The sequence below is a fragment of the Panthera pardus genome, unplaced genomic scaffold (assembly GCF_024362965.1).
Source record: "Panthera pardus isolate Hobbes unplaced genomic scaffold, ASM2436296v1 HiC_scaffold_3, whole genome shotgun sequence".
NCBI classification, from domain to species: Eukaryota; Metazoa; Chordata; class Mammalia; order Carnivora; family Felidae; genus Panthera; species Panthera pardus.
The window spans coordinates 27,964,772-27,987,232 of NW_026526876.1; the positions used below are offsets into that span (position 1 = coordinate 27,964,772).

The 22,461-nt window shown below is 43.2% G+C and overlaps 1 protein-coding gene across 1 annotated transcript in view; it reads right to left on the reverse strand.

Annotated features, from left to right (window-relative positions):
* MAP3K3 (mitogen-activated protein kinase kinase kinase 3) overlaps nucleotides 1-19,040 on the reverse strand; it is a 60,814-nt gene extending 41,774 nt beyond the window's left edge. The window contains exons 1-2 of the mRNA XM_019466590.2: nucleotides 18,604-19,040; nucleotides 8,750-8,871 (exon numbers count right to left, since the gene is read on the reverse strand). Coding sequence (XP_019322135.1) covers nucleotides 8,750-8,871; nucleotides 18,604-18,607 — 126 coding nt within the window. The 5' untranslated portion in view covers nucleotides 18,608-19,040. The remainder of the gene's footprint in view (nucleotides 1-8,749; nucleotides 8,872-18,603) is intronic.
* Nucleotides 19,041-22,461: the final 3,421 nt, after the last annotated feature.

The following is a 22,461-nucleotide window of genomic DNA, read 5'->3' on the forward strand; positions in this document are numbered from 1 at the left end:
CTTTTGCACTGTTAGTATTTTCTATTAACAGATTCTGTTTCTAGAACAGCTTTAGAGTTTCAGAAAAATTGAGCAAACAGATCCCACATACCTTTCCTCCCACCAAACAGTTTCATCTATTATTAACATCATACATTACTATAGTACATTTGTTTTTATTACAATTAGTTAACCAATATTGATGTATTAACTAAAGCCCCTTAGGATTTATTTCTCTCTGTTGATTTAAAATAAAATTGTATTCTTTTGTTGCTTTTCATCTCATTTTTTATAGCAATAAAAAACATATAGCAATAGCTCTTATTCATAAACTGGGACATTATACTTCGATGTACTTACAAAGGAATCCCCTCTGTCCCTTTGTGGGACTGAAGGAACTGAATTTATTTAATGACGACCATAATCCAAGCACTATTCCGTGTGAATTCAGTTAGAAAGGGAATTTAAACTTTTGCCTTAAACCACAAATCACTCCTACTCAAGACCAACCAAGCCTGTGATTAGTAAGCAGTGTAAACAAAGATGCTTAGGGCTCTGAATCCCTTCTTTGATGTGGTGACAGCCTTTCTAGGGCAGGATGCTGGCATGTACCACATGGTGTGCCCACATCTGCCAAGTTCCTAAATCCAAGTTCCCCCTGTCAGGCTGACGAGAATAAGCCATGGATAAGAAAAGTTCAGATAAAGATAAATATATTCAATTCCTCCTGCCAACCATTCTCCTTGCTTCTCTGAGACATTTCACACTGGTGGCCAAGTTCTCTTTCATGAGGTTCTCTCCTCCCCTGCCTTCTGTGACTCTATCCCAGCCCAGGGAACCTGCCATCACTCTAACCACTTCTGCTTCTTTGCTGGTTCCTCTTCCTCATGCCTTCTCCCACCCCTCCCCCCACATGTTGATGTTTGGACTTTTGGCCTCTGGATTTCTCCTGCTTTCCTCACATCCTCTCTTCAGTAAGAATAAAAAATGGGCAACTTGAGGGGCACCTGGGTGGCTCAGTCGGTTAAGTGTCCAACTCTTGATCTTGCGAGGCTCAGGTCATGATCTCATGATTTGTTGAGATCAAGCCCTGCTTCAAGCTCTGTGCCAACAACGTGGAGCCTGCTTGGGATTCTGTCTCCTGTCTCTCTGCCCCTCTCCTGCTCATGCTGGCACACACATGCTCCCTCCCTCCCCCACCCTCTCTCAAAATAAATAAATAAACTTAAAAATTTTTAATAATAAAAAAATAGGCAACTTGTAAATAGAAAATTTCCAAATCTCTATGACCAGCCCCAATCTCTCAAGCAAAACTTCCTCTGTCTGCCATGTATTTGAGGCAGATATGTTGTTCTTAAAAATGTGACAGCAGAGTCCAACCATCTGGTTTCAAACCCTGGCTCTACAACCTCCTAGCTCTATGACTTTGAATTTGACTAACCTATCTGTAACTCAGTTTCCTCATCTGTCAAGTGCGAATAGTAACAATATTTATCTCATGGAGTTATCAGAAGAATTAAATGAAATAATTAGGTAAAGACATGAGAATGGTACCTGGCACATAGTAAGTGCTCAATAAATGAAAACACAGGTCCCATTAGCCTTTAGCCAAAATTCTTGGGGCGAAAAGGGTTTCAGAATGCGTTTTTGAGCTTAGAGAGGAAGTATGGTACCTGTCATACATATTATGTGACGCCTCCCCCCAGGGAGGGTCCCTGGGGCAGCGCTTCCACAGCACAGGCAGAACATGAACAGGTATTCCCCCACGCACCTCTGTCCTGCTTAGCCTCTCTTGAAGTTAGTTTGGGACTTTATCACTAGTTCTGACCAAGAGCTGGGAACATAACTGAGTTCTACACTCTCTTCTTTGGTGGCCACATGTTCCAGGTCAGTGGGGCCACCCTCGATCAGGGTTCTGACTGTGGGGAACACTGTCCTTCCCTTCCCCACACTGGGCATATTGTGTTAAGTCACCTAAGACTTAGGGTTTTTCTGTTAACACAGTACAAGCTAGTTTTTGTAGTGAAAAGTGTGAATACTCACAATAAGTGGAATAAATAAAGACTATAAACAGCCCTAAGTCCACTCAAACCAGGTTTTGGTGCCAAATGAGTCTGCCACAAATTTACCAAAAAAAAAAAAAAAAAAAGTATTTCAGTTTCCAGTACCCTTTGGATTTCAGAAATGCAGACAAAGGATTGTGGACCTGCAAAAACACACATACACACATGCATACAATCTGAATTTTTTTTTTTTTTTACTATGATCTCAAACTCAACCTCACTACATGTATGTTTGCCCCAACCATCCTCCTAAACTAGTCTCCTTTCTCATCAATGCCATTTCTAACATTGGTACCACTGCTCTCTTGGCTGAAGACAAACCTCTGAGTTCCACTTGATTCTTTCCTTCCTCTCCCCTCCAATTCTCCCTTCAAAGGCCTCTGGGACAGAACCCCACTTCCCATTCTCTCTGTCATCACTCTCACTGAGACCCTTTCCCCTTACTCCTGGATTCCTAAAGCGGACTCTGCACTTCTGAGCTCCCTCTGCCAACACAGTCTACATTCCTCTACGGTTTCAGTCATCTTAACCACCACTTTCACCATGTCCCTTCCTTGTTCAAAAAGTAATCAGTGACACCCCTGATCTATACAATAAAGTCTAAATCCTCAGCTGTCATTCAAAGTCCTCTGGAACTTAAGCTCACTCAGTTTACGTAGCCATCTCACACTGTCCTCAGCAGGACTGCTCTCTCCGGCCCAAACAATGCCCACTCTATTTCCTGAAATAAGCCAGGTTCGTTCTTTGCCCTAAGCCTTTGGCCTTTCAGTTGCCTGACTTGGAGTGCCACCCTTCCTCCTGTCCACCTAGCTAAACATTCACACATTCCTTCACAGCCTAGTTAAGTGCTACCCCCTCCAGAAATGACTCTGTAACTCCTTCGGCTCAAGCTCACCTTACACTTTCGTGGCACTCACTATCTGTACCATATATTTAGGCACAGTTGCATCCTACCTCAGTTTCTTTTTTTTAATGTAGTTTTCATTTCCCAATAAGACCGTATGGCTCCCAGGGTACAGGGAACACAACACATTTCTTTGTATATCTAAGAGGCTTGACTACAGACACATGTTGAACTGAAGGGAGAGGTGCCATCCCTGCTAAGAAAAGAAGTTCCAATATAAAAATTCAGGTCTAGGCAAGTTCAAGTCGCCTGCCCACCACAGCCAATCTCAGGAAGATAGTGTAGGCCTCCTGGCTGAACTACAGATTTGGGAACTCAGCAGGGACAATAGGAGTAATCAATAATGATGCCAAACTGAAGTAGAAATAACCTTCTCAAAGTCTAAACTCAACAACTGAACATGCAACCCAGGAAAGCTCCCAGGAATCCCTGTACAAATCTGGGTTTATTAAACAAATGTTTGTGAACTAATTGGACTTGACAAAGGTTTCAGCTAGCCATTGTTCAGAGTAGCTCTCCTTTTCCCTGTATTTGCTATGTGTCTTTAATGGCTCCCATATTTTTGGCACTAGAGTCCTTATTTTGCCAAAGATAAAAAATGAAAAGAAAAAAAAAAGGACAACAAAAATAATTTTGTGTGGGTCTGGAAAGTCCTAAGGGCAACGGAAGAGATGACTGTAAAGCAACCTTCTCTGCCCTAGTTCTTTCTATATGCCCAGTCCTTGCACTGTGTCTGGCATGCAGGAGCAGCTCAGTGAGCATCTGAATGAATCAATGATTGAATGGTATATTGCTTAGCTATTGCTGCCTAATAAACCACTGCTACACACACACGCACAAATATAAATATATATATATATGTATAAAATATAAATAAAGCAGCCTTCTTATAAAATAAAATATCAAGCTTATATATTGCTTTATGTTTCACTTTCAAACTAGCCAGACAATCTTATCAACAACCCCTGAAAGAGAATGGAAGTCCTGAAGAGCCAGGTCTGTCACAGTAAAAGCAAAAGACAGTCTGCTCAATCACTGGCCATACTGGAGGAACAGCCCCCAGAATTTTCCTCCTTTAGAACTGATAGCCAAGAGTCCTGTCCTGCTAGTGCCTGAAATGAGGAAAGCAACTTTTCCATTCAGCACCCACTAGTGAACACCTGCAAAGTCAGACCCAGAGCCTGGATGCTATTCAAGCCTCTACTTACCAGTTACTGGTAAGACTTGAGAGAAACGGGAATTAAGGATTCTATTTCTTCCTCCACTGGGATTTTAAGAAATTAGGCTAGCTTCAGAAATTTGCAAAGAACTATCTGATAGACAGGAATAACAATCCAATAAAGGTAGAAAACCTTAACCTTTTCAGTTCCATGACAGTATGCAGAATTCTGATTAGAGGCTTTCACTAGAACTCATACCTGCAGTGCCAGAACATAACAGAGTGATGTAATCACTACCACTTTACATCTGTACATCTGTTTTAAGATGTACAAAATGCTTTACATTCTGCCTGTGACCTTACAACAACTTTAAGAGGTAGATACAACGGGTATTATTTCAGATGGAAAAACTGAGGTTTAGAAAGATGATTAGACTTATATACAGTAAAATTACTGTGACCAGCAGTCAGAAGATCTGGGTTTGCTTCCTGGCTCTACCAAATACCTTTGTGTAAGCACTCTGCAAACTTTTAAGCATCATACACATGCTTACAGTTGTTAGTGCTATCAACTGTTGTTGTTGAAAGCACTCGGTAAACTGTAAAATCCTAGGTTAATGGATTATTAACAACTCCAAGACTTCTAGGCCAGTACTCTTTTCAGTACACTAAGCTGTCAGCTTCACAGAGAAATTGCACCTATTGATAAAGCACTGTGAGCTGATGACTGCTAAAGGGGTGTTGCTCATCACCGCCTGCAAAACTGTCCGTAGGCTCCAACCACACACTGGGATGGGCCACACATCTAAGATTGTTCGGCCAGCTCTAACAAGGCTGTAGGCTTCCAGGGATCTAACGTACAAGAGGAAGAATGCAGAGAACCCAGATCCTACCTCCTAGCAAAGAGTTCATAGTTGAGCACCTCATTGCCCATATACGTCCGAACCTGCTCAGAACGCTTAGTTGTTGCCAAACGCATTCTCTTTTTCAATTAGTTACCTAGCTTTCTCACTTAGGCAAGAGGATGCCTGAAGTCCTGCTAAGCAGAGATATTAAATTAGGTTTTCCAATTCTTCCAGGCCTCAGCTCCCCAGCAGTTGTCAATCCATAGCTCCTCTGGCTTTCCTTTGCTGTGTCCAGCTTGAACCCCGTAAGGCTCTGCTAATCTTAGCGCTGCCCTGTGGCCAGCACTGCGCTTCTCATGCTGCAGTAAGTGCCCTTTGCCTCTGTCAGCGCCATCCCTTGCCTGAAAAAGCAACCTTTCTAACCAAACACTTGGTTACTTTCAACTGGTACTCTGCAATTTGAATCTTTAGCCCTATTTGACATTTCCTAGCTCAATTTGGCATCTCTTAGCCATTTAAATTAGGTTTTGATCTTTCATTCTTCTCTGCTAAGTATGGACTTTCTGGCAGAGGAACTGGTAATGGAGAATAGAGTTTAATCCTATCCCAAGCCTAAGCAAACAACAACAATAACAAATAGGGATTCACTCTGTAAAGTCCTACGTTAACAGATTATTAACACTGGCAGACTCCTAGCCAGGTTCTTTTCATTACACTAAGCTATAAACACATCTCCCTCCAAAGGTTTCCTCCACTTTCATCTCACCCCATCCTTCCTAGAAATATATTCACTGAGACTTTCTCCCCCTTTCTCCTTTTGGATTTTATTGAAGAATACCTCCCCTGGTCAGAAGCTGAACATCTGCTACAATTCCCAGGAGAGGCCATTCTACAACCTTGATTTTATTAAGGGGGAAAAATGATCTTGACATTTTCATTGTCCTTCTGTCTGATATTAGCATACAACTTTGAGCTTCCATTTCTAAACAGTCATGTCAGTTCCACAGCTTCACTACCCCCCAGCCCCCATGCCTCTGGAATAGAATCTTAGATAGGATTCTCATGAATGAGCTTATCACAATGTATAGAAACACATGACCTGTGTGGAAGAATGAATGTATACCAATGAATTGCTAAACACCTCCAAGCATGCACTTAATTTCTTGCCCAGCAAACCAACAGTCTCTTATAGTATATAAAGTTGTGCTGTCCAAGACAGTAGCCACTAGCCACATATGGCTATTTAAATTTAAATTAATTAAAATTAAATAAAATCTGGGGTGCCTGGGTGGCTAAGTCGGTTAAGCGTCCGACTTCGGCTCAGGTCATGATCTCACAGTTCGTGGGTTCGAGCCCCATGTCAGGCTCTGTGCTGACAGCTCAGAGCCTGGAGCCTGCTTTGGATTCTGTGTCTCCCTCTCTCTCTGCCCCTCCCCTGCTCATGTTCTGTCTTTCTCTCTCAAAAATAAATAAACATTAAAAAAATTTTTTTTTAATTAAATAAAACCTAAAATTGACTTCCTCAGTTGATCAATAGCTATGTGTGGCTAGTGGCTATCACATTGGACAGCACAGATACAGAACACTTCTATCATCACACCAAATATACTGGACAGCACTGACAGACACTGCTTATGAATAATACTATTCTGCAAATTGGTGGCTAAAAGCACAGAATACAGGTTATAAGTAACCAGTGCTCCCTACAAATCCACTAAAATGACTTGTCTGGGAAATGAACTCCACACTCTTCCAGCACTTGGATCAGATTTGAAAGCACATTTTAGCTTTAATGAGTAATGTGGTTCCTTCCCAAAAATTTCTTTTTCTTACAGCCCCTGCACATGAGCTTGTTGTTACTGTGGGGCTGTTCAGAAGGGCTGAGCTCCTACTGCTGCTGTGTTTTTTCTTTAAAAACAAAAAAACTGAGGTTAATAATTTGTATCCTCCATGCAACAGAAAAAGTATGATGATATTCAAGTAAATTGTGGGTCCTTAGAGCCACTACCTCTTGTTAAGGTTACTTCTTAACCAGCAGTCAATCCTTTCCACAGCCTTCTCCCTTCATAACCACTGACTTTATTCCAATAACACAGCAGCAGGCACAGTAAAGATCAGGACTTTTCTTATAATAGTTTTTAGGCTCTAAGCAGAGGATCTCTAGGGGCACCTGGGTGGCTCAGTCGGTTGAGTGTCCAACTTCAGCTCAGGTCATGATCTCACAGTTCCTGGGTTTGAGCCCCAAAACAGGCTCTGTACTGACAGCTCAGTACAGATTCTGTGTCTCCCCCTCTCTCTCTCTGCCCCTCCCCCGCTTGTGTGCACTCATGCACTCTCTCCCCAGAATAAATAAATAAACATTAAAAAAAAAAAAAAGAAGAAGAAGAAGAAGAAAAAGAAAAAGAAGGATCTCTAAAAGGTAACTCCCTTCAAGGAATGATCAGAGGCCATGCCACCCTCCTCTTCCCGGACTGGTCCATTTGGGCCTTCCAACTCAAGAAAGCTTCCCCTTTTCACCTAACTGATATCCACACTATCAGCCCCATTTGGAGAAAGATCAGCTGACTGGAGCAGCACACTCCACATAGGAAGACAGGAAGGAAAGTGAGGTCATTAGGCTCAAGCCTGGGGGAGGGGACTCACTTCTGGTAAAATGCTCCTTCCAAAAGCAGCTTTGAATAGCAAAGAGTTACCACAAGGCAGAACCCACACAATTAGACAGAATAATGTATGAAAATAGTAAAAGAATGGGCCCTATTCCCCCAGTTCTGTAAGGTAGCCACAAAAACAAACCAGCCTTCTAAGCTAATCCTTCTGTTATATCATGAAACAAAAGGATGCAGGGTCCCCAGTTTTCCTAAAGGCAGGAAATACTCTGGGAGACTATATCTAGCAAGACCTTAGACAGAAAAAGTTCTAGGGCCTTACTTTTTCTCTAGGAACCAAGGATTCTTCTGAAGAATTGGTAAATGAGGTGCAAATGAGGAAAGAGAAGGAAGGTTAGCTGATAAGGAAGTGAACCACAAAGGAGAATGGCATGTACAAATTTTCACCAAATACACTAAACATGCCATATGATATAGCACTAGATAACCCACTAGGAAGGAAAGCTCCCCATCATTCACTCCTCTCTGAAGGCCAAAGTACCCAGGAAACAGGGAGTTTGTAAATGACACTAGAGATGGGAAAAAGATTCTCAACAGTGCACAGGTTTAAATGTTAATAAAAATAGTAACTATTTTCCTAAAGAAGCACACAACTTTCAGTAGAGTAGACACTCTCAACCACCTAAGTTACTATAAGGGGAAACAAGTGTAAACAAAAATAATAAAATCGCTCATTGTTACCTTTAGAATATATTATGTGACATCTTATTAAGTAAATTTCCCTTCCTGATTATATTTTACATATGCTAAAACTAAAATTAACTAATTTTTCCTGAGTATACACTGCAAGGTAGCTAAAAAACCTCCTGAGAGATTATGAATCTGGATTAAACATCTGCCAATAATCAGTAAAGGAAGAGTTACATGAATACTGTCCCCATAATACATGAAGGAATTATTCTTATTCTCCACAGATACAACACTATACACAAGGTCAGATGCACAAGGCTTTGGGGATCCAGATCAGGACCCACACCTGGCTGGTATATACCACTCACCACTTAATAAACTCTGAAAGAAAGGGGCCAAAAGCATTCTAACCTGGTATTAGAGTATCCTTGGCTTCTCAAATATTGCCCATTTGAAAACCCCTTCCCAGCAACTGTAGGTGGATCTGCCATGGCCACACACACCTGCCTATTTGGGTGACCCGTGTCTTTGCTCTTCATGGTCTCATATCCAGGCACCCGGTGACGTCGGCTCATCTGGAGGGCCACCAGATCCTTCATGATTGAGTTCAATGCCTCCTGTTCGTCTGCAATGAAAGAGAGCACATGGGCTAAGATACTTTAAAATGGACCACAGGTAAGTGCTGAATCACCAAATTGTACACCTGAAAGTAGTATTACACTGTATGGTAACTAATTGGAATTCAAATAAAAACTTAAAAATAAAATACAGACCAGCAAATTAGTACTAAAAATTGTAAGTTCTGCCCAGGTAAAACGACAGATCCTATAACTATAATCACATGCATTTGATGTCTCTGAAAAGTAGATAACTGAGGTCAGACTCTGGCAATTTGAATTTTAATGGATTCTTAACATATCTCCAATCAGATTTCTGGCAGCAATATTTACCAATTCACTGGCGGCAAGGGAGTTGCTCAGACAGGGCAATTCTTCCAGTGCCAGAGAAACTCAATCAGGAAAAACAAATGAAAAGTTGGAGTGAACAACAACCAGCACAGTGTAGTAGGGTACTGAGTGAAAAGATGAATTCATGGAGAGCTGATTATGGGACAGAGTCACACACAGACTTATTCTTAAAGCATCCCAGGTAGAAAAGCACATTAAAAAAAATTTTTTTTAAGTTTATTTATTTTGAGAGAGAGAGAGAGAGAGAGAGAGAGAGAGCGAGCAGGGGAGGGGAGAGGGGGGAGACAGAATCCTAAATAGGCTCTGCACTGTTTGCACAGAGCCAGATGTGGGGCTCAAACTCATGAACCGTGAGATCTTGACCTGAGCTGAAACCAAGAGTCTGACTGAGGCACCCAGTTGCCCCTAGAAGAACACACTTTATGTATGTATGTATGTATGTATTTATTTATTTATTATTTTAAGATTTATTTATTTTGGCGGGGGGGGGGGGGGGGAGAGTGCATGAGCAAGCAGGGGAGGGCAGAAAGAGGAGACACAGAATCCGAAGCAGGCTCCAGGCTCTGAGCTGTCAGCACAGAGCCTGATGTGGCGCTTGAACTCACAAACCATGAGGTCAAAACCTGAGCTGAAGTCTCAGATGCTTAACCTAGTGAGCCACCCAGGTGCCCCTAGAAAAGCACATTTTATTAAAAAAAAAAAAAAAAAAATTTAACATTTATTTATTTTTGAGACAGAGGGAGACAGAGCATGAACGGGGGAGGGTCAGAGAGAGGGAGACACAGAATCTGAAACAGGCTCCAGGCTCTGAGCTATCAGTACAGAGCCTGACGCGGGGCTCGAACTCACGGACTGTGAGATCATGACCTGAGCCGAAGTCGGCCGCTTAACCGACTGAGCCACCCAGGTGCCCCTAGAAAAGCACATTTTAAAAGGTACCAAACAAGGACCTCAAGGTAGCTGCTTTGAACAGAAGCTGTTTTACATGCCTAGCCTTTGAGCACCGCCCCCCCCCACCCCAACTCTTTACAAGTTTATAGGCCTTCTGCTTCCCACAGGGAAGTGAAAAGGCAGTTCTATTGTTTTTCTTCCCTAACTGGCCAAGCAATGCATTGTCTCTGCCTTACTGGCATTACTTTTAATCCCCTTTTCTTGAAATAGCAGAGTACTGGAATTCTCATGCATTGAAGACAAGTGGCCAAAACCCAGAACTCAAACCAGCCCAATTCCATGTTTTGCAAAACTCTCCCAGGTCTTTCAAGACATCCTTGTCTACTCAAATAGCATTTGGGAGTTGAAAATAAATCTGTTGATCTGGAAAGGAACATGACAGATGAGTTGTTACACTTGTTTTGGTGACGACTGAGTCACTTGAGGACCAGAAGCACAGCTTAAAAGAAGCAAGTACAAAAGACTCCACCCATAGAGCACCTATCTTTTGTCTTTCATCATCATGCCTTGGAAATATTCTAATACCTTGTGGAAAGGAAAGAACAGCCTGAAGTATAAGAAGTAAATCTGTGCTATTTGCCTCTCTTCTTTCTAGATCAAATCTGCTCAGGTACCCTACATGCCCTCTGAGAAGGTGCAGGAAAGGAAGGAGAAAGGTGCCCATTGTAGAGGTTTCTGACTGCTCATAAAAGTAAAATTAGACTTAAAAATGTGCAGGAAAAACATGAGTAGAGTAGCTTCCTACCTAATTCCATTTCAAAATATATACCAAAGTATGTTTGAGAGGTGATGTAGAACCAAAAGGATAAGTAAATGGGATAATGAGTAAAAAGAAAGTGGGTACCTACAAAAAGACATTTGTCAAAATTAAAACACATACATCCCATCAATTATTTTATATTTTCTAGTGATTTTCCTATAGGCTCCTTAAAGAAAGAGACTTGCATATTTTGTTTTTTTAACTTCCCAACAAAAGTTTAAAAATTAGAGCATAACATCTAAGCTAGGAAGATTGGCTTATGTATACAATATACATAAGCTTATATATTATGTATATTTAATATGTGTATACGATGTTTGGACCAACTGTAACAGTAAATTGGGATCACTATAAGGAGGATCATGACTAGGTATGTGTTTTCTGAGGCACATCCAGTGAGTGATATTCCTAACAGCAGAATACATGGAGTTTTCATTATCAAGATAACCACTCTGAGAACTGGTAATTTCTGTTGTTGGCTAAACTCAGATACTGAACTGAGATGGATGTGAGTACACACAGAGACGCATGCTTTTTAAGTCAAATCCACAACAAGCAGGACTACAGAAAGCGTTTCTAATTCTGTGTAAGATGATGCTATTATAAGAGCTGGTTTATCAGGTTGACAAATTCTGTTTCCAGGAAGCTAACCAGTTCCTGGCATTACTTCATGGATAAACTTGTTTGGTAGTTCCAGCGCTGAGAACACATTTGAGGAATGGTTTGGCACTATCTCCTGAAACCCGGGATAACTGACACAAATGACACAGGGTAATAGAATCTGATTTTGTGTCAAAGTCGAAAACATTGCTAGAGGCAGACAGGTTCTTAAACTGATACTTCAAACTGAGGACGTGGATAAAGACAGGAAGTAAATCAAGTGGCTCTTTTAGGCATTTCTTCCTGCATTGAGATTTTAACTTAATTATTAACCCTCCAGTATGGTATTTCTTAAAAACAAAAACAATCAAACAAAAATTTTAAAAACAAATAGCAGCTTTCTTAGCGTTCAGCAGTCATTTATATGTAGTCAGAAAGACCTGGATTTAAGGAGGCTTTGAACAAATCACTATTCGCCCTAAACCTCAATTTCCTCATCTATAAAATGGAGATAAATAAATATATCATATCACAGAGCTGCTGTGAGAGTTAAAAGAAAAACGAACTTACAAATTATTCCCTCGTGGTACCTAACACTTAGTAATGCTAAAAAAATGTTGGCTATTATTTTCAATGGAGAAAGGTCAATGGGAAAAGACTGGACACTACTTATTCTATCCTAATGCTTAATTTTATTCCTGAATTTTTATTAGTCATTACCAACAACCATTTACTGAGTACTAGTATGTGTTATACATTAGATAGTTTTGAAAGATACTTCAAGCTGTTCAAACTCTAGGAGTAAATGGATGAATGACACCGAAATACAAGGTTACACAAGTAAAGCAATTGATTTAGACAATATACAAACTAGAGCATATAAATACATCCGTGTAAAAAATTTTTTACAGTGTGATTAGCAAGAGGTTTCATAGACAATTTTACATAACTATTAATAGAATAAGGATTCTTTCAGAAAAGCAAGCTTTTCCAGCTATGTAGGAGAGATTAGAAAAATAAACTTAAGAAAGGACCTAAAAGCAAGTGAGGGGCTGAGGGGAAGAAAACTGGGTCAGGGATTGAAGCTCAATGAATATTAATCCTTATTGAGTAGAGTACGAAGAAGGTATGCTGGCAAAGATTTTAAGAGGTCTGGAAAAATACAAGAGTGACACCACAGCAAGTCAGGACCAAAGAAAGACAGTAGCAGGCATAGACCAGGCAGGTCCAATACAGTGATAGAGGCAGAAACAAAATTTTAAAGGGAATCAAGAAGTTGGAGATTAAAAGGAAGTTGGAAGTAGTGGAAATCAACAATTCATTTGTGAACTTTACACATGAACAACTTGAGGCTGGGGTAATAGTGTGCTATCACCTTGAAAAGATTTCCTGAGGATGGAGGTGGTTTGACACACTTAAAAGCTACCAGGAAGAAGCACAGAGGAAGAAGTTAATTCTAGAGATTAAGAGGTTATGACTATGGAGGCAAGTATTCATAGAAAATAGAAAAGAAGGGATCTATGAAACTAGGATTAGAGTTCAGGCTTGAAAAGTGGAAGCTCTTGGGGCGCCTGGGTGGCGCTGTCGGTTAAGCGTCCGACTTCAGCCAGGTCACGATCTCGCGGTCCGTGAGTTCGAGCCCCACGTCAGGCTCTGGGCTGATGGCTCGGAGCCTGGAGCCTGCTTCCGATTCTGTGTATCCCTCTCTCTCTGCCCCTCCCCCGTTCATGCTCTGTCTCTCTCTGTCCCAAAAATAAATAAAAAACGTTGAAAAAAAAATTAAAAAAAAAAAAAAGAAAAGTGGACGCTCTTAAGCAGTCTTAAGCGGACAGCTATCCATAATTATCCAGCAGCATGTACTTCTTCTCTGGATACCCCGACCTATGGTATGGGGGCTGCCAGGCAGCATATTCCTCTTTCCTTAGCTCCAGCAGGAAGTCAATCTTCCAGAATGAACTATTACTTCTATCTAAAACCAGGGTCTTGGGGTGTCTGGGTGGCTCAGTCGGTTAAGCATCCGACTTTTGATTTCGACTCAGGTCATGATCTCACAGTTTGTGAGTTTGAGCCCATCGGGCTCTGTGCTGACAGCATAAAGTCTGTTTGGGGTTCTCTCTCTCTCTCTCTCTCTCTCTCTCTCATTCTCTCCCCCCGCCCCCCGCCAGTCCCCTGCTTGCACGCTCTCTCAATCTCAAAATAAATAAATCAACAAACATTATTTTAAAATAAAACATAAAATAAATAAATAGAAGCAGGGTCTTGGGCACCTGGGTGGCTCAGTTACTTGAGCATCTGACTCTTGATTTCGGTTCAGGTCATGATCCCACAGTTCATGGGATGAAGCTCTGCATCGGGCTCTGGGCTGACAGTGCAGAGATTGCTTGGGATTCTCTCATTCAAAATAAATACATAAACATTTAAGTAAATAAAATAAAAGCAGGGTCTTAAGCCACTCCTGTTTATGAATCCCCTTGGCTAAAACCCCAGAAAAGTTTCCAGTAGCACCATGTCCTTCAGTAAACATTGTTGTCCTGTGTGACATCTGTTTACTATGTCAGACACCCCTTTCCATATATACAAATCCCTACAGTAATGTTTTAATTGTTGTGTTCGCTTAACTAACAATGTTATTTCTTCATGTGGCCAACTCTTTACCCAGTTCTCCCAGATCATCTGTGTATACTGCTCACCCAGGAGATGCTGTCTTCAGAATGTCTTTATGTCAGATTTTACTATCTTACTCTTCGTGACATTTCTCACACTCCCACTGCCTCCACCTTGTCAATACCTGGGCAAACATCATTTTATAGTAAGTATAAGCAAAAAGGTCTGAGCCTCAATTCATAAGAAACTTTTTTCCTTCATGGATATGGTTGAACCTTTGCTAGATCTCAAAGTCAAATCCTGGTGTTTATTTTTCTGTTTCTGGGATATCCCATAACAGCCCTTCAAAAATAACTAATTGGGGGGGGGGGGGCACATGGGTGGCTCAATTGGTTTTGTCCAACTCTCGATTTCAGCTCAGGTTTTGATCTCAGGGTCGTGAGTTCAAGCCCTGTGTTGGGCTCCACACTGAACACGGAGCCCACTTTAAAAAACAAAAATTTTTTTAAAGTAACTGATGACCCAAAATTTAAAAATACATATTACAAAGTAAGCCATTGCTTCCTCATAAGAATCAACATATCACCACTATATTTTATTTTAATGTTTAATGAAATTAACCCAAAGGTCTGGAGACTATAGGATTATGTATGTTTATCCCAAAACTACAGAATTGATGTCTCCTTCCTATGCATCTTTACACAGTTTTGACAAATTACCTACAACAACTCCTTGCACTTATTTGTTTACATGTTTCTGGTTCACCTTACCTAACTGTAACTTCTTAAGGACAGGATAAATGCAGATACAGGGCCTAATACTGCACCTGACACATAAGAGACATTCAAATGGGCAAAGAATAAAGGAATAGCTTACATAGACAGGACCAAGAAAACAGTTTCTTATCCTTTATGTATTCCCCTAAGTAACACTCAGTTGGATAGATATTTACTTTTTATGAATGCCTAAAATTCATTTTTAAAGTCCAACTGTCATTTAAAAAATATCAGAAACCGGGGCGCCTGGGTGGCTCAGTCGGTTGAGCGTCCGACTTCAGCTCAGGTCACGATCTTGCGGTCCGTGAGTTCGAGCCCCGCGTCAGGCTCTGGGCTGATGGCCCAGAGCCTGGAGCTTGCTTCCGATTCTGTGTCTCCCTCTCTCTCTGCCCCTCCCCCGTTCATGCTCTGTCTCTCTCTGTCTCAAAAATAAATAAATGTTAAAAAAAAATTTTAAAAATATCAGAAACCTAGTCAACACATGGCCAGCTTGACTCATTAAATTGTGACCCAAATTTCAATCAAAACAGTTGTTGACCAGAGTCTATATAGAAACTGGTCTAACTGGGAGCTCCCAGTTAGCCTTGGAAGGAGCCTCGGAAGGTTGTTGGAACTTTAGAGATGCAAGGTGTCTGTAAATCACAATGATTCTGACTTCTAACCAAGCTATCAAACCAAAACCACACCATCCTTAACCCTGTACTCAGTTTACTATAGTTTCCTGTAACATTTCCAAATTGTTACATGTTTTTCAAAAACACTTCCCACTAAGTTTCAGAATGCACATATAAAAAGTCCAAATAAACACTCGTGAATTAGTCTCAAGTGTTACTAACAGCATTTGCCACATAATTACTAAAACTGGGATAGGGGCACCTGGTTGGCTCAGTTTGATAAGTGTCCAACTCTTGATTTCGGCTCAGGTCATGATCTCACAGTTTCTGAGTTTGAGCCCTACATTGGGCTCTGTGCTGACAGTGCAGAGCCTGCCTGGGATTCTCTCTCTGCCCCTCCCCTGCTCTTGCTCTCTCTCAAAATAAATAAATAAATACAGTAAACTTTAAAAAAATAAATAATAAATAAAACTGGGAGAGAATTCTAGCGTGACCAACAAAAATGACCAGTTAATGTGAATTTTTTTAATAGCCATAGTATCAAAGCCAAAAAAAAATTTTAAAAAGGTGAATTATTTCCATATTTCCTATTATTTACAGGGATAAGTGTAGTTCCCACTAGAAATTTACTGAGGCTAACAGCCAATATAAAATTTAACCTGTTTTTATTACCAACCCAAGTTGCCAAACAAGCTTGAGTGTGGGGCTTTGAACAGCTCAGGGAAACATGACTGCTAACCAAAGAACCTACAGGGCAGGGAGTCAAATTAGTTTTGATCCTTTCCTCACTGGGCTGAAGTTTTAACAAGTATAATGAATATACTAATAATTCTGTACGTCTCTCTTATCAACTTCTTGTTGATCGCAATTTATTTAGAACTACAGCAACTAAAGGAAACTAACCTGGGAATTTGAATTTTCATCACATACATCACCAAAGTGGAAACCAGTATTTAAGAAACAGACTCTGTGAGTGTGTGTGTGCGCGCGTGCGTGTACATATATCCTTGCTGAACCTCATATAAAGTAAATTAAAGTTCTAGGTAGGTTCTGGAAGATTCAGTACTAGCTCTAATTGCATATCAAGGTCATCCACAAAAAACAGAGAATAGTATGAGAGGAAACTGCTGAAGAAAGGTAGGCAGTGGTTCTTAAACCAACTTGCCTAATATACTGCAGCCACCATGCAAGTTACTTCCCCTCTCAATGCCTCAGTTTCTTTACATAAAACTGACATGCAGACAAATGATAGGGCCCTTTTTTTTCTCTGGGGTTCTGGCCCCTACCTATACAGTTCCTTTCCTCCCCATCACTGTCCCTCTATATACTCATACACTTAAAGTATATTTTTTAAACGTCTTGAAATGTGAAAACAGGGTGACATCTATTTTCATGTTAGATACTAAAATGTAATCAACACATCTGTGCACTCTGATTTAGCAGTCCAGAAAGTGGGGAATGGGAGTCAGCCCACCCTCAAGTAATACACACTCCCTTTTGGGACTTAAGACTGCCCTCACAAGACAAAGAGGAAAGACTATCACAAACCAATTCAAGGATTGAGTTCGATCATCAAATTCCAAAACACAAGATAAATGTTGAAGGGGAGGACAAGAAGAGTTATGTGCCCCATTTACAGTAATAAATGTCTGATAAGTATTTGTTGAATTCTAGATTTAAATCACAGGCCTTACTGGGTTCCTTTTCTGCTTACTGTCACAGGAGACTTACCCCAGAAGAGCAAGCACTTTCGAAGCAAAGCATGGGAAGGAAGCAGTAAACCCAGCAAATGAACAAACCAAACCCATCCATTTCTGTACAAGGGCAGCATGGAACAGAACAAGGCAATTCATTCAAAGCCGTAGTGTAGAGACAGGCAGCAAAACAATATCTGCCCAATGTGACACAGCATACACTTAACCTTCTACAAAAATGACCTGACCTTGCTATAAGGCAAAGCAAATATTAACATTCCCTCTTCACGTGGGCACTTCACAGATGCAATGAATGCCTTTGCAAAGGATCCTTTCACTGAAATTTACTCCTTGATTTTTTAGGACAATACCAAACACTTTGCAAAACTTGTGATTGTGGACAACAGTATCACAGTAACTGATCCAACAAAAGCAGCAAAGAACATCGAAAATGTTACTTGCTTCATAACCTAGTCCAATAATCATTTGCTAAATTACCAAAAAGGACATGAAAATGTCAAATGTCGCGTGTGGAAGACATTAAAAGCGATTCTTAGATTACATCTTCACAAAAGAAATCGCAAGTATTCATAAAAAAAAAAAAATGACTGAACAGATTCTTTTACATAGCGAATGCTCCTTTAAAAAGTTACATAATTTCAGGGATGCCGCTAACTAAACATAATAAATGTAAAACACTGCAACCGTGTTTTTCAAAAAGTAGGACTAACTGGCAGTCCCCGACCAATTCCTAACCTCCAGCAATCTGCGTGCGTCTCGCATTTCTCAACCGCGCTGCTGATAACAGAGATTGTCGTTTTAATCACCTCCCAGCCTATCTCCCCGCACGCCCTCCCCCCTGAGCTGGGGCGCGCACAGGGCTGGAGAGCAAGCCCCGGGAACTCTCGCTGGCCGGCCTGTGTGAGCAAAGGGAAGGAAATGACACAGGCAGGAAAAAAAAGCAAATCAAGGAAAAGACACAACAGCAGCTGGGCCTGCACCAGCCTCCAGCCCGGGCCCCACACTGAGCTCCCGCTCCCCCGCCCTCGGGCTCGCGGTCCGGCTCGCTCGGGCCGGAGCGGGCTGCCCCGCTGAGCACGGGCCCTCGATTCCGCCGCCTCCTCCTCGGGATGCGCCTGCCGCGCGGCCCGGAAGGAGGCTGCCCAGTGGGCTCCGCCGGCCCGGACCGCCCCGGCGGGCCAAGAAAAACCGAACCCCCGCCCGGGCCGCCGAGCCGCGAGCGGGGCGGGCGGACGCCGGCGGTCCGCAGCCCGGGCCGGGCGGGCTGTCCATGCCTGTCAGGCGGCGGCCCAGGGTCCTCCTCCCCTCAGCCCGGGGCGGGGCGACGCGAAGCAGCGCGGGCAGAGGCCGGGGCGGTGGCGACACTCACCCATGGTGGCGATGGCGGCGGCGGCGGCTCGGACCCGAGTGTCACCTCCACAGCCGGAGCTGCATGCCGGGGGCCCGGGCGGCGGGGACGGCAGCGGGCCTGGCTCCGCGCGGGGGGCGCGGGCTGCGCTCGGGGCCCCCGCCGCCTCCCCAGGCTCCGGCTCCGGCTCCGCCCGCGGCCGGGCGCTGTGGCATGGGCAGGGTGGCCCGCTACATCCCCGGCGCTCCTCGGCTCGGCCCAGCCCGGCCTCGGCGGCGCCGCTCGGCCCGCCCGCCCGCCCGTCTCTCAGTCCCGCAGTCGCTCCGTCCGGCCACCGTTCTCCACCTCAGGAACGCTCCGAAAAACAAACCGCTGGTCGCGCAGCTCGCCCCCTTGTCTGTCACTCACTGCAGCGCCCGCCAATCCCAGGCAGTCGCTGGACCTTCGTACCACCCCCGCTCACTTCGCTAGCCAATAAGAGGGAAGAAGTCGCTGCCCCAGTAGCCCCCCAACCCCACTCTCTCCCCAACACCCTAACTCTCAGCCGCCAGCTAATCATCAGCACCACACCATGAACCAATCCCGCCCACTCTCTCAGTATGCCAATGGGCGAAGCCAAGGCCGTTTCCGAAGGCTGTCTACCGCCTGCCAATCATCGAAACAGCACCCGGTTCCCTCTCTTCTAGCCAATCACGTAGAGGGCTCTGAGCACCCGCCTCTGCGCATCCTTGCCGTCTCAGCCTCCCTCTCTCCCCGGGAGGTGTTTGTTGCTCCAATCACAGCTCGCGCGTGAGGCTCCGCCCACATTCCCACCTCCCGTCAGTCACTGAAGGCTCGGCTGGCGCGCGGGCTGGCGGTGTTCCCCTCCGGCTACTTTGGGGCTGGAGTTTGGGAAAACGGCTGGAGGGGCCCCCGGCCTCCCGCCCTTTCAGCTCTCGGCAGTCCAGGCGGGCCCTGAGACCAGCGTCCTGCCCCTCCCAGTGCCCACACCGGGCGCTTAATAACCGGGGAGAGTTCTGGCTCTGAGCGTTTCCCGGCGTGTGGCCACCTTTGCTGCCCGACCCCCGGACGACTCCTCTGGTCCAGACGTTGCACTTGCCCGGAGGCGGGGGCGGCCTCACCGGTGCCCGCCTTTTCCCGGGTCTCCTACCTCCGGGGCCACACCCTCCGAGGGGCTGGGATAGTACTGGAATGTGGGTCCTCGGGAGCCTGGGAGTTGCGCTGCTGGCCAGGGTAGAAAGCAGTAAGTGGCAAAGTCAGAGAGGTTCTTTCGGATAAGAGTTTTTTCTTTGGTTATGAAAGCAATACAAGCTCTTTGAATTAAAATTGAAAGAAAAAATTGCACCCCAGAGATAGTTTTATCTCTTTCCTACCAAGGTATACAACGTTTGACAAAAATGGCTTCATACTGTTTTGTAGTATGCTTACATTTTATTAAAAGTGTTTTCCTGCCACTGAAATATTGTTCCAAAACAATTGTACTGGCTGCATGATATTTCAAAATAGAGAATGACCGTAGTTAATTTCCCCAACCCCCATTGTTCAACATTTTCTACACCCACATCTTTAGATGCCAAGTCCATCACAATTAATATGCGCTCCCTTCCTCTAGTCCCTGTTCCAGTGGAATATAAATCAGACGCCAGAATAATCTTCCCCTGATGCCATTTTCAACCGTCAGCTAAGAACCTTTAGTGGTGGCTTTGCTTTGGGTGTCAAATCGTTCAAGAACTACCTTAGACTCCTCTCTTTACACTCCCTCCTCCCCACAATATTTAATCAGGCCCCTTGTCCAAGCTGTTTCTTTTTCTCCAACGATTTTTTAATCTGTCATTCTTCTTGATTAGATCCCTATTCAGTTTATTGTACTTCCTTAACTATAATAATCTCTTTCCTAGGGAGGGGAGAAAGAGCAAAGGGGAAAGAAAATTTATAATTATGTCATCTATTATATGCCAGGCACATCGTCTCATTTTATCTTTCCAATAACTCTGAGGTAAACAATACTATTGGCATTTAAATGATGAAAGTGAAGCTCAGAGAAGTTTAAGTACCATGTCTGGGTAGGAGAGCCAGAATTCATACCCAGTCTGTCTGCCACCCAAAGGTCATGTTCTTCTACTGAGCCAGGTCAGTGTTTCTCAACTGCTTTTTCATGATCACCTCACAAGGAGAAAATTTTGAATTAATTAAATGTAAATTTTTTTTAACGTTTATTTATTTTTGAGACACAGACAGGAGTGTGAGCAGGGGAGGGGCAGAGAGAGAAGGAGACACAGAATCCAAAGCAGGCTCCAGGTTCCGAGCTGTCAGCACAGAGCCTGACACAGGGCTCCAACTCCCAAACCATGAGATCATGACCTGAGCCAAAGTCGAACACCCAACTGACTGAACCACCCAGGCAACCCTAAATAAATGTAAATTCTAATGGGAGAAATTAAATACTAAGGAATAACATTTTGTCAAGTAGGGTTGAGCTTTGAAGGCCACATACCATTGTATTATCTAAGGTTTTTCTCATCCCTTACGAATCATTTTTTACCTCACTGGAGTATCACCCTGTTGAGAATGTGTGTAATAAGCCAGTGCTAGAGGTCTCAATATACCGGTCTGAGGCTCATATCTGACCCTTAATTGTACTGACCTGGGAGATAAAAAAAAAAAAAAAAAAAAAAGACAACCATGCGAGTGGAAATCTGGTTAGTACTCTATTGCCTGTGTTGGAAGGTTTATTCAGCAGCTTCTCTTGGAAAGTCTAAAACACATCTCCAATTTCACAAGTTTCACACCAAACTCTTTATCCTTTCCCCCTCCCCACCAAACACCCCCTCTCCTCTGTTTTCCCAATTGTGAAAATACAAACCTAGGAGGAGTCTTCCTTGGTTTTACTCTTTCCCTACCCCTACATCTAATCATCCTTCAGCAAGTTTCTCACCTATTGTTTCAAAATGTATCTGAATCCAATCCACTTCTCACCACTACAGCCTTGGTTCAAGCCACCACCCTCTGTTGGATGACTGCCTTAGCCTCCTAACCCTTGGATGACTGCCTTAGCCTCCTAACCCATCACCTGTTTCCTCTGTGGCCACCCAAAAAATGATTCTCCACACAGCAGCCAGAGCAATCCTTGCAAAATGTAATTCAGATCATGTCATTGCCCTGCTGTTAACCCTCCAATGGCTTTCCATCACACTTATAATAAAACCCAAACTCTTTGCCATGGCCTTTCAGGCTTAGTAGGAGCTGGCCCTGCCATTCTCTCTTGCCTCATCTCTACTTCTCTCCCATGACCTCTCTCCTAGCCACACTGGCCTTCTTACCCTATTTTGAACCTGTCAAGTTCAGGAACTTTGCACTTGCCATTTCTACCTGGAATGCTCTCCGCCATCCCCCCTCCCCCACAAGGTGTTCCCATGGCTAATTCCTACATTTTATTCAGGTCTTCACTCAAACTGTCAACTCTTCTGAGTTTCTAACCACCCCATTCAAAAAGAGCCTCTCTCCTCTCCATCATTCTTTATCCCCATATTTTGCCTTATTTTTCTTCAGTGTCTGTGTCTAAAAGTATGTATTTACAGGGTGCCTGGGTGGCTCAGAGAGTTAAGCGTTGGGCTCTCAGTTTCAGCTCAGGTTGCAATCTCACAGTTCATGGGATCGAGCCCCGTGTCAAGCTCTGTGCCAACAGAGCTCTCTCTCTCTCCCTCTCTCTGCCCCTCCCCAACTTGCGTGTGCAAGCACACTCTCTCTCAAAATAAATAAACACCTTTTTAAAAATTACATTTACTTGTCTTTCCTTTAATTACAATGAACATAAGCTACGCAGGAGCACAGATTTTGTCCTGTTCACTGCCCCATCACCAGCACTTAGAATACTGCCTT